Below are 18114 nucleotides of genomic sequence, written 5' to 3'. Positions count from 1 at the left end.
GGACTCTTCTTTGACTAAGTTCTGCTCGTACCACGTTAAGACCACGCTGTTACACGCCTGCTGCTCCAGAACCAAGGACGCCGGCTGGAGTGCCTCGAGTCTGAGCTGCTGTTTCCTGCTTCTCCTGGAGGACTTCGTGGAACATCTGGAAAGAGGTGTTCTCCACAACTTCTTCATCCCGACTCAGAACCTGCTCTCTGGTCCCGGTCTGAAGAAGTGCAAAAGTCTGGCTCAACGTATCGGGGAGGAACGTGAAAACGGATTTCCTATTTTCAAGTGATAACAACTAAACTCAGGGTAATCTTTCAATAAGAGAGCATAATCACAATATCATTTATACATAATTTATGTCAAAACATTGATTCAAGTCAAAAAAGGCATGAATGAGTCATATTTAAGTTTGTTGATATTAGTCATCTTATGTGATGACTTTTTCCAACATGCTATACTGACATTTTTATTACTTTTGATATGCGACATGGTATATGATGATTCTTTTAATAACCATTTCCAAAATAATATATTCTGATAACATGTTTTTATTGCCTAGATCAACTTTTTTCATACAATCGCATGTCAACAGAACAAACTCCTTTAATGTCATATTATACTGTGACAAATAACACAATGGCAGTTTTACATGACATTTATGGTTCTGTGTTGCAGGATCCAGAGCTCCATCTGGTTACTCAGCCACTCCTGTGCAGTCCGGTTTTTACCACCTACCCATGAAGTGTCCCTCTCTTCCAGCGTGGTCACAACTGTCTTTTACATTTTTTGCTCGACACATCCTATACATGCATGCCCACATGACGGATTACAAGCTTTCACAATTGTTCTACTTTTTAAATAAATTAATTTGTTACTTTATGAACTTGTCAGGTCCATTTCTGTCAGTCTAGGGGTGTGATAAGTTTTAATGTATACAATACTACTATACATAGTTTTTTCTACCTCTAGCATGTGGAAACAGTGATACGTCATAGTATGTCAACGTTTGTTGCTCTCGAGTACCCGGCTTCGTCGTCAGAAGTGCTGACAGATTATTTCATCATCAGTGATGAATCACTGTTCAACACTTCTGCATTCATCACAAACAGGATTGTGAAATGGTTTAAGGTTTACCAGAAACTGCAGCGGTGCTCCGGCTTTGATTTCCTGCTCACTGCAGACGACTTGGACTTAATCTGGGGAATCACTTCCTGTTCAAAGAATAATTAGTTATTCAAATAATTGACTGTTTGCCTTTTAGTGAATGATAATTATAAAACATTTACCTTTGGCATCTTCTAGGTAAACGTTTCCCATTATTGTGACGGTGCAGGTTTAATGATTACCGTATCATAAGTTTCAATAAAATACACCGCGTGTCACATCTCTTTAAAAAAAGGAGAATTTATTATACAGGTTTTACTTCTGCATTAAATAAACAAAATGTGGTCGGTGAGTTTACAGACAGAAGAAAGTGTCAAATTTGTACATTTTAAACATTTTTTAAAACAGGAGCGCAACATAATGAGGAGTAACGGCCTCATTGATAATCCAGCAAAAACACAAACGAACCACGGTTTCAAATCAAAGAAAATACATAATGTACATTCAAAACAAATCACAACACAGGCATCAGATTCTGCTTCAGCCTGTTGAGAGAAATAACATAAGAAAATCAAGATTAGTCCTCAATTATTAAATTCATTACTCGGGCATTCTATCAAAAATCAATCAATTTCTGACTGAATGTTTGATGTCTAGCGTTCGTGTTCATGTGTGGACTTACATGGACAATCATGCATTAGAAGGCCCAGTTATCACTTTGATCTCTGCCTCCTCTCCCTCCCCCATCCTCCTCCTCCTCCTCCACCACCACCTCCTTCTCTCCTCCCATATCCTCCCCCTCCTCCTGGTCCTCTTGGAGCGCCCAAGTCCTTCTCCCTCTTGTGCTTCTCGTATCTCTCTGCCATGAGCACCAGCTCCTCTGGGACCTCCTGCAACAGGATTCACAAAGATTTCACGCACGTTACGACGGTTCACTGGATATTTTATTAAAATACACTTTAAAAACTTGATAAATTTAAATACCATGCTGTCACACATGCTTCCTAATCAATGGCAGTAATCAGCTCAGCTTTCAGGCTGCAAATACAACATTTCACATATTTTTAACAAACTTTCTGTCACACACATTGTATGTGTGGTCAAAAATAATAACAGTAACACTGACCTGTCCTGCTCGCTCCAGGATGTGAATAAGCTCCGGGGCCATTCTCCAGTTCTCTCTTGTTATCAGGGTAATAGAAGCACCTGAGCGTCTGGCACATAAATGCATCGACATTAACTACTAAATACTCAGGAGCAGCCAGAGACCGGCAGTGAGTTACAACCATGTGACTGCACAATAAAGTGTAAACACTCTTACCCTGCTCGGCCAGTGCGGCCCACGCGGTGGACGTACTCCTCTATGTTACGCGGGAAGTCGTAGTTAAAGACGTGAGTTATGTCGATGACGTCCAACCCTCGAGACGCCAAGTCTGTGGCAACCAGGATACGAACTCGGCCTGGAAAAAGATTAAACGGTTATTCTCCGGTCAAATTAAGCTTCATCGACTTCAAGATCACCAGCTAAATACCAGTCCGAGTCTATTTTCAACACTTCTCCCTCTGTAACGTACTGTCTTTAAAGTCCTTGAGGGCCTCCTCACGGTCACACTGCTCACGGTCACCATGAAGACTCTGCACAGCCAGACCCTGCAGACACATGTCGCTGGACAGGTCGTCGGCCCTGAGAGAGCACAGACATGCACACAGGAAGTAGTTAGTGTGTGTGGTTAACACCGGTATTTACCAGGAACTAGAAGCAACAATTTACTCCCTCGTTCACGAGGCAGACGTTAGCGACTGATTCCTACTCACACAAGCTTCTTGCCCACAAAGACGAGGACTTTATCCAGAGGCTGCATGTTTCTGATGAAGTCAAACACGTAGGACTTCTTCTCGTCTTCGTGGACGAGCAGCACCGTCTGCTGCACCGTGTTAACGGCCTGAGAAACACAGGAACATCAAAAGATTAAAGTACACAGTCGACACAACAGATAAATGGTTTGACTGCGTTCGTCTCCACTTACCGCCAAGTCCAGAGTGCCCACATACACCATCATGGGATTCTTCAGATAGGATTTGGCTAATCGTCTCACACCGGTGGGCCAGGTGGCACTGAATCATGGGAGTTTAAGAAGGAAGAGAAAGCTCAATCTCAACGACATGTCAAAGTAAATCTCCATAATACTTCTGTAAGACATGATGAGATTCATAGAGTTTATTAAGGTTTTCATGCTTTACAGAGGGAGCTGCATCAGTACTCGTGTCCTGACGTCCTGTTCATTACATTTGTTGAAGGTGCTCCGTGTGTTTGTACCTGGTCATGACGGTCTGTCGGTCCGGCCGGATGTCCAGGAGAATCTTCATAATCTGGGGTTCAAAGCCCATGTCTAGCATCCGGTCCGCCTCGTCCAGCACCTTTTCACAACGATCAGAGTTATTGGATGCAACCTATCGGTACCGGTCTATCTGTTTGTGCTCACACCTAAAGGCCCAAATGCATTCGTGTCAAAGACACTTTACACCTGAAGAATTTCACTGAGATGCACGGACACAAGCGGCTCACCAAGTAGGTGATGGACTGCAGATTGATGAGCTCGTTCATCTGCAGATCGTTCAGCCGGCCCGGTGTGGCGATCACGATGTCCACGCCGCTCTTCACCAGAGCGATCTGAGCTCTCCTGTCTCCTCCGCCGTAGATACAGACACTGAGATAAAAAGACAGAGAGGAGGGAACCGTCACGGTCATGTCAAAGAAATATGAATTATATTAATATGCTAAGCTCATCCTTCGTGACTTGTGACGATATACAAGATAAGATAAGACTGCTGGACCTTTTGTAGCCCTTATAGCGATACTTGCTGCACTCGGTTTCGATCTGCAGGGCGAGCTCTCTGGTGGGCGTCAGCACCAACATGCCTGGACCACTGCGCTCGGCTTTAGGCCTAAAAAGGAGAAAAGAGTAGTTTCAATGTTAACATTGCTGCTTAAAGAAAAGATCAAGAGGCTAAGCTGAGGAGAAAGAAAGGTGCTGTGCTCACACAGGCTGTCCGTCCATGTGGATGAACCCGGGCAGCAGGTAAGCCAGAGTCTTCCCTGTTCCAGTCTGAGCGATGGCGATCACGTCCTCTCCACTCAGAGACACCGGCCACGCCTGAGACTGGTGAGGAACCAACAAAAAGCACCGTCGTACATTTAGAACCAACTACATACATATAAATACATATACAGTTGTGTGAAAAAGTGTTTGCCCCCTTCCTGATTTCTTATTTTTTTGCATGTTTGTCACACTTAAATGCCCTGTGTGAAAAAGTGATTGCCCCCCCCCCTGTTAAAACATAAATTAACTGTGGTTTATCAAAGTAATTGAGATCTATCAGTCTGGAAAAGGTTACAAAGCCATTTCTAAAGCTTTGGGACTCCAGCGAACCACAGTGAGAGCCATTATCCACAAATGGCGAAAACATGGAACAGTGGTGAACCTTCCCAGGAGTGGCCGGCCGACCAAAATTACCCCAAGAGCGCAGCGACGACTCATCCAAGAGGTCACAAAAGACCCCAGAACAACATCCAAAGAACTGCAGGCCTCACTTGCCTCAATTAAGGTCAGTGTTCATGACTCCACCATAAGAAAGAGACTGGGCACAAATGGCCTGCATGGCAGAGTTCCAAGACGAAAACCACTGCTGAGCAAAAAGAACATAAAGGCTCGTCTCAGTTTTGCCAGAAAACATCTTGATGATCCCCAAGACTTTTGGGAAAATACTCTGTGGACTGACGAGACAAAAGTTGAACTTTTTGGAAGGTGTATGTCCCATTACATCTGGCGTAAAAGTAACACGGCATTTCAGAAAAGGAACATACCAACAGTAAAATATGGTGGTGGTAGTGTGATGGTCTGGGGCTGTTTTGCTGCTTCAGGACCTGGAAGACTTGCTGTGGTAAATGGAACCATGAATTCTGCTGTCTACCAAAAAATCCTGAAGGAGAATGTCCGGCCATCTGTTCGTGACCTCAAGCTGAAGCGCACTTGGGTTCTGCAGCAGGACAATGATCCAAAACACACCAGCAAGTCCACCTCTGAATGGCTTAAGAAAAACAAAATGAAGACTTTGGAGTGGCCTAGTCAAAGTCCCGACCTGAATCCGATTGAGATGCTGTGGCATGACCTTAAAAAGGCGGTTCATGCTCGAAAACCCTCCAATGTGGCTGAATTACAACAATTCTGCAAAGATGAGTGGGCCAAAATTCCTCTACAGCGCTGTAAAAGACTCACTGCCAGTTATTGCAAACGCTTGATTGCAGTTGTTGCTGCTAAGGGTGGCCCAACCAGTTATTAGGTTTAGGGGGCAATCACTTTTTCACACAGGGCCATGTAGGTTTGGATTTCTCCCCCCCCCCCCCCCTAATAATAAAAACCTTCATTTAAAAACTGCATTTTGTGTTTACTTGTGTTATCTTTGTCTAATATTTAAATTTGTTTGATGATCTGAAACATTTAAGTGTGACAAACATGCAAAAAAATAAGAAATCAGGAAGGGGGCAAACACTTTTTCACACAACTGTATATACACATATAAATACATATACACATATATAAATATATACATATAAATACATATACATATATAAATACATATACATATATAAATACATATATACATATAAATACATATACATATAAATACATATAAATATATACATATAAATATATACATATAAATATATACATATAAATATATACATACACATAAATACATATATACATATAAATATATACATATATACATATAAATATATACATATAAATACATACAAATATATACATATAAATATATACATATATATACATATAAATATATACATATAAATATATACATATAAATACATATAAATATATACATATAAATATATACATATAAATATATACATATAAATATATACATATAAATACATATAAATATATACATATAAATATATACATATAAATACATATAAATATATACATATAAATATATACATATAAATATATACATATAAATATATACATACACATAAATACATATATACATATAAATATATACATACATACACATAAATACATATATACATATAAATATATATACATATAAATATATATACATACATACACACTACTGGTGTAAGACTAAGAGTCCACAGATATAATAACATTCAACTTAATGGTTACGGTGATATTATCATAAATAGCTTTCATTTTCAGAAGGGCATCAGAGACAGATGGGGGCTGAAATGACTGCCCTGAGACACCACAACAGTTTCTATTGAGACTCAAGCGGATGGCACACATACCATTCTAACAGCATCACAGGTATTATTATAAAACGCAGGGCGGACCAAAGAAGAGGGTGCGGCAGTACATCCGATTAAGATCTACCACAGGATAACAACAGGTTTGTCAACCATCTGTATTATACAGAGCGGGTTGTGCAACAAGCTTATTCAAAAGCCAGCGATGACGGATCCCATTTGACTGAGCCTCTTACTGCGAAACGAAAGTGAAAACAGAGAGCGAGAGATGATGCCGTTTCATTTCCTCTTGCAGCTCACTCACACAGCGAGCATCTGCAGCCTAAACTACAGAAACACCCAAACACCAGCCCAGAACACACCTGCACATGTACACTGATCTACTGGGACTCCTGTGTTTGGTTCTAAGATATAAAAACATGTCTGAATGTTTTAAAGATATCTGGCTTCTGTAGCAGCAACCCATTGGATTCTATGGTACAGGATGGATTCAATTCTAATCTCTGACCATGTCTTTATGTTTCACAGAAAAACAAATGTACTAAATGGAAGAGAGAGGTGTAAAGAAAGAGAACAGTCTGTACTACACTTATTGGAAAACAAAAGTCTTTGGCAAGTACGTACATTAGGGCGATATTGACTAAATCAAATATCACAATATTTTAAATCATCAGTAATGTGGATATATGACTAATTAGGTAAAGGCAACTAAGAGAAGAGCATATTACGATATCTAGTCTCATATCAGGACGGATAGTAGACCTTCTATGGTGGCGTCTCATTACTCCGACTACAGCGGGAAACACTGAATAGTTAAACTAAACAAAGAGTTCAACAGCATCTCATTTATGTGCAAAAAGTATGAATGAAATAAACATTTTTGCTCAGTTCTCCACATATTGTCAAAGATTTCCTTTCATTTCTGCTTTTTTCAGGGAGACTATAACCGTGGAATAATCATTTTAAAAAGGTTCAATATTTCCTGTTACAGCTGCTGATAATACGGGTATTTCCAAATATGGGTCTTTGTAAATCCCGGGGATAACCAGCATACGAGTAATGAGGCAGGTCACTACAGCGGTGCTTAATTCTAACGCATCATTGGAGGACTTGGCTTCTTTTGTATTCTAAAATACTGTGCTGATACTTCAGAAGCTTGACCAGTGACTGACTAAACTACAGGCCCATACCTGGATGGGGGTTGGTTTGACAAAACCAACGCGTTCTATATTCTCCATGATCTCTGGATAAAGCTCGAAGGCCTCCAGGAAGGTACGGCATGGATTTGGAACGGGCCGCTTCTCCCCCTCCTCCTTCAGGTCGTCCACAAAGATATCGTTGTTCTCCTTCCTGTGGAAAAATACAACACAAACAAGAACGTTGTGGAAGCGGTTGAACGGGTCGAGGGCGGTTTGATACCAAACCACACCGCAGACAAAGAGGAATACGCAGTGTGTTTAGTGCTGTTTAACAAAACCACATCTGGTCCAAACGCCACATGAAAATGAATTATGTGCTATTGGTTGTTTCTATTCTTGCACAAGTTTGACAAATAATATTCTTTCAATTTCAAAAGCTTAACTTTTTTCAATGGGAAATAAATGTATTGAACAATAATTTGTAAAAGATATTGACCCAGAGACAGAGTGCTAGTTTTAAAAATGTTATCTGTGCCGCACAACCTGATTTTTCCCACTCAATCTATGTCGTCGAATACTTTTCCAGTATTCACCAGCAACGCTCAATCACCCTAATTATGAGGCCCTGAAGATTGAGACTAATTTAGGCTTGCAAGCATCTACATGACCGATGTGTAAACAGTTTACTGCAGTCAGACCTTCTCAGATAACACGTGAAGAGGTGGACAAATGGTGCCACCTACTGGTCTGAGGCTGTAATGGAAAACAATGCAGACAAACACACCTATTGGGAAAGTGTGCCTGTCAATAACACCCTTAAGAGTTATGGTATTCGACTCTGCTCTCTCTACTACTGTAGTAGTACAGATGTTTAGCATTGTAAAATACAAGGTAACACTTGGCACATTTACCTCCATTCACTGACTTCCTCTGCTGTGAGCACGGAGACGCTCTCTGCCTCAGTGTAAAAGTTCTTCTTCAAGGGCGGCAGGTCTGAAGGAAGTTAAAAATATTACAGAAATTGTTAGAATAAGAGGCGAACACATCACTTCTCTAGTACTTGTGGACTTCATTGTACGTAGAGTAGTGACAATATACGAGTCTTCACCTTTCCACTTGAGCTCTTGATACTTGTCCTTGTTCTCCCGGATGTCTTTCCAGTCGATGGACGGAGGAGCCGGGGTTATCGCCGAAGCATGAAGTTCTTCAGTGGACCAGACGGAGCGTTCTTTTACTCCTCCACCATCTCCTTCACCTCCTCCGTAGCCTCCTTCGTCTGCTTCCCCTCGGTAGCGTCCTCCACTAGCTCCTCCTCTGTAGCCTCCTCCACGATCTCCCCCTCTGTAGCCTCCTCCACGATCTCCCCCTCTGTAGCCTCCTCCACGATCTCCCCCTCTGTAGCCTCCTCCACGATCTCCCCCTCTGTAGCCTCCTCCTCTAGCTCCTCCTCTGTAGCCTCCACCACTAGCTCCTCCTCCATTGTCTCCCCCCCAACCAGGACCTGAGAAACAGATCGATGCAGGAGATACATTTTCATTTATAAACCGCACAACAGTGCTGTTATCAATAAGTAAGGGTACCAAAACCCGGTATTAAAACAGGCACTTAGGAGGGTAGAGGAAGTGTCAACTGAAGGATATAATTGAGAATATCGAGCAATTGTTGCTTAGAAGAAGAAGGTACTTCATGTTGCCACAACTTATTCTGAATTATGCCTATTAATCAGCGTGGCCCTGCTAAAAAAACAACGATCAAAAAATCCTTTAACATACGGCAGGAATCAACCCACTATTTCTGGAGAAATGACTTCGTACCGTTGCGAGGTCGGAAGTCGCGATCTGCCAACAGTTCTTCAATCATCTCTTTGGCCTTCTGCTGGGCGGCAGAGGGTCCAAAGAGGACCACCTCACCTTCAGAGTCGCCGTTGTTTATCTGGAGAAACAAACAAAGGAAGAGGGAAAACTGACATCCTATACATGCTCTGACAATAGTTCCATTAGTTGAATTCTGAAGATGATTTACAGCTTGATCTGCATTTCTGGTGTTCTTTTAGGAAACTTTAAATCTATGTAGTCAATTGTCAGTTTACATCCTCTTGAATTGGCCCTGACCCCCTTTGGAATGATGCTGGTTTTGTTCTCCTCTTGGACTTGGCTGTAACTTAACTAAAGAGGGTTTTGCCTGATAAAAGAAAGAGGATTTTCTGTGTATGTGTCATGTAGGGATGAGTGATGAGCGTAGGGGCCAATTGATAACAATACATATCGCATGTTTTCTGGTAGCACAATAAATAAATAGTCTACAGGATATAACCACATGCTAGAGTCTATTGTTTTGTAAACTCCTGTGTGAATTAACTAAAAGACAAATGAAAAGTATTTTCTCATTTAAAGTTATTGTGAGGAACTTTTACCTGGTTATGAAACAGCCTCTTTGTGACATACATAAAGACCCCGCTGCAGTAAAAATGAGGATTTCTGAAGGGACTCTGGTACTTGGACACACTTCCGCTTTTACATGTTTACAAGTTCCTCATGGTAGCTTTCATTGGGAACTTTAGGGCTATATGAACAGCTTCAAGTCACATTATAGAGAAAAATATACACATTTCCAGCTATACACCGACTATGTCTACATGCACACAAGTAGAGCAAATAGATTACGGTAATAGTTTAATATTTAGTTAGTATTTATTATCAAAGATGACTCAATTGTGTTGTCATGCTTTCACAATATGATTCCACTGAGAGACCAAAAATTATATAGAAGTAAGAGTTGGAATAAATAAAATGTCTGTGTAGAAACATTGCAACCAAAGCAGATATTTACAAGTATTCATTGGTGGATTAGTAAAGTTAACAGTTGTGATAACAGATATGAGTTCTGTCATTAACAATCACAGCCAACTGTTGACATTAGTTTACCTAATTTAACTTAATTAGTTATTAAACAGTATATCGACAGTTTAAAATGTAAGTGCACACTATTTTTGGCCAAGTAATCATGGATGCTCTACATAATATCACTAGTTTCAAACAGACATTAGTCAACTTACCTTTATCCTGGCACCGGTGCTCTCTTCAAGTTCACGAATTTTGGCTCCTCCTCGACCTTTAAACAGGATTAAAAGTATTAAGAATACGTCCAAAATCGGTACACATCACTGATTAATACGCTATATTAATGTAAAGGGCATTCCCACACACTTAACTATTAATAAAACATGTCAAAATGGATAAACCTTAAACCATCAAACCATGTGGACCTCATAAACAAGCTAACTAGCTAACTGCTCATAAACAAGCTAACTAGCCTGCTAACTTCCGCTCAGCTAACGCTAGCTAAGTCAAACGGAATTTAGCTAAAACTCCCAACATGGCGTTTATATTTGAATTACTGCTTTATAAACCTACCTATTATCCTCCCAACGAAAGCATTTTCCACAGTGAAAGTCACAGCCTGGGAAGAGTCAGACTTTCCATCGCCGAAGGTTGGTCTTCCGGGGCCTCCGCGATCCATGCTCCGACCGAACGGGCGAACTTCACCGCGGCCTCTCCGACTCTTATACTCGGATCCGTCGCCATTACCATCCGCTCTCCACACTCTCGACGCTCCGGACTTGGCGCCATTTCTTACCCCGGAAAATACGTCTTGTCCTTGACTGTCGTTGTGTGGTAGTTTCCATTCAGTTGGAGCTGTTTTTGTTGGGATAGCAACGCCGCCCTCGCTGTTGTCCTCCTCCCAGTCAGACATTTTGAATTTGGCTCCCGCAACGGTTAGCTAGCTCGAGATAGCCACGGCACCAACGGCTAATTAACTGTCAATCAATCAAGAGGCATTCACTTCCTCTCTGTAAGCTCAGATTTCCAAGCTTTTGATAATTATTGTACGTGTAAACCCTGGAATTTAATTAATAAAAAGTATAAAAGTAAAACGTAAAAATGTGGAGACATTTAGGAAAACATTCCTATATATATATTAGATAGCATACCCTTTCCATCCACTATCCACCACTCTGAGTTGATAAAATCCTCATTTCAAAAAAGGCAACATGACATTTGCTTAAATTGCTAACTTTTTTTTTTAATATAAAAATTGCATTGCTAAAGAAAGACACAACAAAAACAGTTTAGTTAATTTGTACTTTATTAAAGAATAATAAAATTATTTTTGCATTTCTCATCCAGAGAACATAATGTGCACTTTAATAAATTAATTTCAAAGTAAAATAATAATGTTAATTAACATTGTCAAGCTTTTAAGGCCCAGTTGTGTAATAAATTACCGTTCAAGCAGTAGAGAAAATGTATTAATAGCCATCATATAAAGTCCTGGACCAAAGCTACATGACTTAAGTAAACTGGATGCCCAAAAATGAGCAGATCGACTTCAACTATGCAGTATGTTGTACGCTTTAGGCAAACAGGACAGTTATAGCCATGTGAAGAAAAACAAAATAAACGTTTCATATGCAAGAAAGGCACCCTTAAGCAATTTACAGATTGCAAAATATGAGTTTTATGAGGTTCCCCAAGTCCACAGGGCGTTTCCTTGTGTTCGATATCTTGCTTCAGAATAACAGAAAAGATTTGGTTGGCTTTTTTCAGCAAAGCTCAATCAATAACTACGAAAAAGTCTACTTTAATATTAAGCATTAAATCTATACCATGTCACATTTTCAGGCTCCTCAAACTCACCAAAAAACAACAACAACTGTGCTTTCATCATAACAGCACAACTTCTGCATGGGCTGTAGAATATTTAAATAAAAAAATCAATCTACAAGTGTTAACGACATTGTCATTTGTTAGGAGATAATACTTGTTATATTCTACTACAGAATATTAATTTGATAAGCAATGCACTTAACATTCAAAACAAAGGGAATACAACTGCAAATTAACGAATAAAGGTCGTCATTGACGTATTAAAATACATTTTAAGACTGCTGTGACCCCTTAAGACGTAAACATGCAAAAACAACGAAGCAAAAAATTTAAATATGAAGATGGCTGACAAAGTTTTGTGCATAATTCCCACAAGCAGGATGGCATTGAAAACAAGGTGTAGTGTGTTAGGACAGTGTCATTTAAGAAACACACAATTTTCCACAAACCTGCCAGTGAAAAGTTCACAATCTGAATATGGACTAAATGCACCAAAATATAAAATGTGTGCCATTTTTAAGCTAATAACCTAAATGGTTAAATAGGGTAATTATAAGGTGAGGAGGGAGAGCATGCACATTCACAAATCCTGGTAAATTAAAGTCTCAATGTTTATTTGAGAGGGGCAGCAGAAGACTTTAAAGAAGCTAATGTGAGACGCAGATCACAAAATATGATTTAGTATTTAGATCACAGGGCACATGTATTTTCTCACCTCTCTCCTCTTCTAAGTAAATATATGAAATGTCAGCAGCAGAATGGACACATGGATCAAGTAACAACATGCAAAACTGTAACCAACAACAGTGCATGTGCAGTATATTGTAATCATGAGGTTCCTCAAGGTGAATCCAAACTAACCTGCTATCGTCACCCTGTAACACCACTCTACCAGTCTACGTGGCTCTGGACCGGCTGGAGGAATACGTTCAGCCCAGCAGCCGCTAATCTTTATTATCCATGCACAAGGTGCAAACCAGCACCCAGTAAAACAGACAGGGTTTGTCCAAAAAAATACCTTCAAAGGTTTAAATGTAATACTAAAGTAAATTCTCCACACCACTACTTTCAAATTCGTTCAAAATATGATAATGTTCCTAACGGCAGACTTTGTTTCGTACTCTTTTGTTGAAGATCTGGAGTTACTTTAACATGCAGAAGGACGTCCAGGTGTGTGTTGCAACAGCTTAGCCATGCAGCATCTCATGCTTGACTCATTCACCATTCAGACCATTAGCAACTGAGGCCCCCAGTGTGTCCCCTAAGGCCTTGAATCCTGAACCCTCAGGGACTTCACCGACGTCACCTTAGAGAATGGTTTGAGTGTGAGAGGCTGCGAGGGTTTGAAATGGTGTGAATACGAACGGGACATATCACGTTAAACATATTATGTACAATTGTGGGTGTTTATGTGATGCTTTTTACTCCTTGATTTGAACGTCTTCCAGGCTCTTCCCTCACAAGATGAGAGGTCATTTTGTAATTTCGTTTTTGTTTGATGAATAATTCTGTGTAATATAATCTCTGCTTTCATGTGTTTTTATGTTCCATCTTTAATCCTTAATGTGTCTGAGTAAATGTAATATTCCGGGCTGAACACACGTGTGCCGTCCTCTTTGTTTACGTCTCCATGCTTCCATGTGTTTAACGTCACATTGCTATGAATTGTGGGTAATGCTGACTTATGGAAATTGTTCATAAAGGCTTTAAAATGTCTGAGAGTCTTCAAACACTGGATCCTTTGAGGGACAGAAGTAAACCCTCGTGAGTGAGGGGACTGGGATTGGGCCTAATGCACCTAATGGAATACTGTCCAAACCAACTGGGACCAGTGATCGCTGATAGGCCTTTACTTTCCCCAACAATAGTTTTGCTGCATTAAAACTTACTGACAACTTGCTGACAGATGAAAGTTTAGCATCACATCTGTGGTTGTAGAAAATAAACAGAACTTGTAGTCTGATTACATGCTGAGGGTTTTACCAGCTATTCCCATCACACCAGGCGCTGGACTCTCCTCTCATTCGTGTGTGTTTTTGGGGGAAACAGTCCATGCAGTGATATGTATGAAAGTAAAAAGATGACATTTTTACATCGCCAAAGACAGACATTGAACAAAGAGAGTGAGCGGTGTGTGTGCATGTACTTGTGTGTGTGTGTGTGTGTGTGTGTGTGTGTGTGTGTGTGTGTGTGCGCGCGCGCTACTGGTTTCACTGCATGTTAAGAAACTAGTGGTTGAACTTTAGTTTCCAGTGGCTTGTTTGAGGTTTAACTACATTCTTGTAACTTGCACCTTTTTTTCGGCTGTGAGACAATCATACAGTATTTATCCACTCGAGTACTCGTCAAGGTGTTCTTTAATTTATACGACGAACACTCATGCTTGTTTCTGCCCAAACTGGCTTCTTTGGTTTGGGTTTATGTTCAGACTTAATAAGTTGGACTAAACTATTTTAAAAAGAAAGTTAACATCAGTTTGTTTTTTTGGTGAATCAAATTATTTGATTTGCTTCTAGGCTCAGAAAGCACAGTTAACCTTCCTTGTTCTTTATTTAATACATTTGATCACCATCTATTTTTTACTAATATATGATTAAAATATGATCGATATGAAACAAACTTTTTTTGTGTGCAAAAATCCAATAACATCAAAGCAATTACTCTTAAAGGAAGTTTTTTTTGTATTTGTGTATTTTTGCGTATTCTGTTTTACGTGAAAATGCCCACTTTCATGCATATTTTTCATACGTCCCCATACTTTATGGTAATTTTAGGACCCTGTACAAAGTATAAAACATTATACAATCTGCATTAAAGTGGACACAATCATGTTGGACAAATTATAAAAACATTGTATGTCCATGTACGAGGCATTGACTGGACACACGCAAAATAATCTGTATAGTGTCCAGTAGAAATACTGTAAAAGTGGTTTCCCCAACGATGATGTGTACATAGAGTATGCGAACGTGTGTGTGTGTGTGTGTCTGGTTATGCCAGCTGTATGTGTGGGGGCTGACTGAGAAACTCTGCGTTTCCCTTGGGGTGAGGAGCAGACTCCCCCGCAGTCTGTAAGAGGTCTGAGGGGCTGCTGTCGGGTCCCTGGGACAGGAAGTTGAAATGTTCTCCCTCCGGCTCCAGCTTGCACTTCCTAATGAAGAGTTCTGTCCCGTCCCAGTCGCTGAGGTCACCGTGGGCGTTGCCACGTTTGCTACCGTTGCTGCCGCCGCTGCTGCTGTTGAGGCCGGTGCCGTGGTTGATCAAAGGCTGGCTGAGGTTGTGCACGGAGAGGGACTTCCCGAGACCTCCTCCCCAGTCTGAAGAGCTCTCGTCTGGGCTGGACGAGAGCAGCAGCAGCGGGTTAACCTCCAGGCTCATGGGCCTCCTCCAAACCCCCTCAGATTTCATACCAGTCTTCTCCCGCAGCAGCACCCCTCTCTGGGCGGTGCCCACCTCGCTGTCCGCTTCCTGGTGGGCATCCAGACTGGATCCAACAACAACAGAGGGGCCCAGGCTCCCCTCAACTCTCACATCATCTGGGACGGGCTCAGCAGAGCATCGGAGGTGGGACGGGTGCACCATGGGGGGCAGCCGCAGGGTGAAACCACCCGTCGAGGGAGGCGGGGGCGGCAGGTCGGGGAAGTGTGCTCTTTTGGAGGTACAAATGGGGGTGACCAAGGTTGGGTAGGGGCTATCGGGAGGCAGCAGGGGTGACGGGGAGAGCGAGGCCGTGGACGGGGGGTAGGATGGAGGTGCCGAGTCGGGGGGGCAGTCGTCGTCGGCGGGCGCCAGGATGAGACGCAGGCCTCTGTGGTTGGTGTTGAGAGAACGACGTATTCCCCCGTTGCCGTCTCCGCCGACGCCCCCCACTGGATCCCCTCCATCCCTGATGATGGAGGTCTGGTAGTCAGAGTGACTGTGCTGGTGGTGGTTGTCCAGCTCGAACAGGGGCAGGGAGGAGAGGGTGAGCCCCGTGGGGCCTTTCTGCAGGACTTGACGGTAAACGTCCAGCAAAGAGTCCAACTTTGATTCAATGGAAGTCACCTGGGAAAAGAGTAAGAGAGGGACAGACAGACAGAGACAGAGACAGAGCAAGAGAGGGAAGCTTAAAGAGCTGCAAAGCAATTTTATTGAATTTTCCCACAACATTGACAGATCCGTGGTGTTTCCACAGGTTGGTCTCATCCAGCATTCGCAGCTGTACCTACGAAAATTCATAATTCGTAGATATCCCACGAAATAATTCTGTATGTTATCCACGTAATCATAAACGAGGAAGTGTAAAGACTGCATAAGCCCACACTAGAAGTCAATGTTGATTTATTTGTCATGTAACTTGTGTACTTCAGTAACAGCACTTCTGTAGTTACTTTAACCCAAACCAGATCTTCTTCTAAACCTAACCCTAGATAGCTTAGTTATGTTGCATCAACCTAACTAAGTTGTTTCCTGTGAAGACAGAAGTTTATTTTGAAAACTCTTTCCATGTAACAAGCAGAAATTGACACGTGTTGCTGGACTTTCGTAGGAAAACGCACGAAATATGAGGAGCAACTTTTCGCAGGATATCAAACGAACAATGAAGATACGTTGGTTTCCAAAACAGATGTCAGACCAGAAAGTGAATTTGGGAATCTCAGTACCTGGAAAAGGTAATCCATGAGTCAAAAGCTCCAAATCAGATCCACGCAGATACGTATATCATCCACATTATAGGACGATCAAATCCACATAAAGGAAAGTGCTGATGTTTCTTTGTTTTCTTCTAAACTCACCTGTCTCTCCACCTTACACACACGGCCCAGCATGCTCATGCCCTCCAGAGAATCTCCGTCTGGGTGCAGTTTGTCCCTCATCTTCTTATCCACAGGAATCTGGCCTTTTCCCAGAATCTGATCCACCCTGACACACACACACAAACACACACACACTCTGGTGTTAATATATTTAAAAATAATGATCTTGTAATAAAAGTAGGCGCCCAAGCTTCATCTCAGGTTATCCCAAGTGAGGAAACACAACCTAAAGCAACAGCAGGATGTTAAGATTAGAGTTAGTAAAACACACACAGGCTGTATCAGTGTCCTCCTTTAAAATACCCTCTATCTCCAAAAGTGTCAACGAAACACAGCATCTTCAGATTGGATTCCATGTGTGTATGTCATTTGCATGGTTTCACAAAAGAAAACCAACATGCAACAAAAACAAAAATCCAATTTTCATACGTCACAAAGGAAAAAGAGTAAAGCGTCAAAATCAAGTTCACAAATACAGAATGTTCAAAGCAAACATCGCTCTGTTGCTGTTGGGTTCAAACTTGGTATCTTAAGCTAAACTGCTTTTTTTTAGTTCAAATAAAATCAGTCACATCAGTTACACAGTTTTTGCAGAAAGTTGAGGTGTGTTTAAGTCCATCCCCATTTATTGTTTATTTCACTTTCTATTCCAGTACAAATAAATCATTATTTCCTTATGTGAGCTGCTTAAATTACCAGTTAATCTGTCAGTATTGTTCTTTGTTCTTTTGACACTGTAATAATGTTGAATTAGTTTTAAAGTTAATAAAGTTTATACAGTATCTCTAACATGCATTGATCTATGGGACGCCGGCACCCAGGAAACACCACAAATGATTTTTGTTTTATCTACAACAAAAACACTTGAATTAATTAGGAAAACTGAGCAACAACTGCACACACGTTAGCAACATTCGCACACACACACACACACACACACACACACACACGTTTTGGATGGGATCTAATGTAGCCACAGGGATGTTTTGGGGCTTGTTTGTGTATAAACGTTAGTACACATTTACATTGTCTGTGTGTCAGACCTGGTTAGTTAAAACCTCACCAAATGGCTGGAGTTACAGGTAAAGGAGTTAGAATACACTTTAAACACTTCAGCATGCTTTTTG

At 41.2% G+C, this 18114-nt stretch overlaps 3 protein-coding genes across 3 annotated transcripts in view; 1 reads left to right on the top strand and 2 right to left on the bottom strand.

The window, feature by feature from the left end:
• cgasa (cyclic GMP-AMP synthase a) overlaps positions 1–870 on the top strand; it is a 4492-nt gene extending 3622 nt beyond the window's left edge. The window contains exons 5-6 of the mRNA XM_076079398.1: positions 1–297; positions 667–870. The exon at positions 1–297 is cut by the window's left edge and continues 51 nt beyond it. Of these exons, the coding sequence (XP_075935513.1) occupies positions 1–280 (280 nt within the window). The 3' untranslated portion in view covers positions 281–297; positions 667–870. The remainder of the gene's footprint in view (positions 298–666) is intronic.
• A 505-nt stretch (positions 871–1375) lies between these two features.
• Positions 1376–11277, bottom strand: ddx43 (DEAD (Asp-Glu-Ala-Asp) box polypeptide 43). Its single transcript, XM_076079397.1, has 18 exons — positions 10938–11277; positions 10580–10635; positions 9339–9456; positions 8936–9025; positions 8633–8773; positions 8436–8517; positions 7576–7735; positions 4138–4256; positions 3931–4041; positions 3662–3803; positions 3413–3513; positions 3123–3210; positions 2911–3038; positions 2670–2779; positions 2417–2555; positions 2222–2309; positions 1778–1985; positions 1376–1640 (listed from the first exon to the last, which is right to left on the bottom strand). Exons 1-17 carry the CDS (start codon positions 11275–11277, stop codon positions 1809–1811), a joined length of 2190 nt encoding a protein of 729 aa, XP_075935512.1. The 3' UTR covers positions 1376–1640; positions 1778–1808.
• Positions 11278–15182: 3905 nt separating this feature from the next.
• Positions 15183–18114, bottom strand: part of kcnq5a (potassium voltage-gated channel, KQT-like subfamily, member 5a) — a 79175-nt gene continuing 76243 nt past the window's right edge. Inside the window, exons 14-15 of the mRNA XM_076079378.1 lie at positions 16967–17093; positions 15183–16235 (exon numbers count right to left, since the gene is read on the bottom strand). Of these exons, the coding sequence (XP_075935493.1) occupies positions 15183–16235; positions 16967–17093 (1180 nt within the window). The remainder of the gene's footprint in view (positions 16236–16966; positions 17094–18114) is intronic.

Source organism: Anarhichas minor, unplaced genomic scaffold, assembly GCF_050575085.1.
Source record: "Anarhichas minor isolate MPS153535 unplaced genomic scaffold, ASM5057508v1 ptg000072l, whole genome shotgun sequence".
In the NCBI taxonomy this organism is placed as follows: domain Eukaryota; kingdom Metazoa; phylum Chordata; class Actinopteri; order Perciformes; family Anarhichadidae; genus Anarhichas; species Anarhichas minor.
Note: the sequence above shows the minus strand (reverse complement) of the source record. Positions and strands in the feature narration are given on the sequence as shown.

Bases quoted from the DNA above. Each gene is read 5' to 3' on its own strand.
- ddx43 (XM_076079397.1), bottom strand. From the start codon at position 11,277: ATGTCTGACTGGGAGGAGGACAACAGCGAGGGCGGCGTTGCTATCCCA. The intron at 9,026-9,338 runs GTACGAAGTCAT...TCTGTTTCTCAG, and splicing joins CGACTTCCGACCTCGCAACG to GTCCTGGTTGGGGGGGAGAC. The intron at 8,774-8,935 runs GTGGAGGAGGCT...GAGGAGGTGAAG, and splicing joins AGGCTACAGAGGGGGAGATC to GAGATGGTGGAGGAGTAAAA.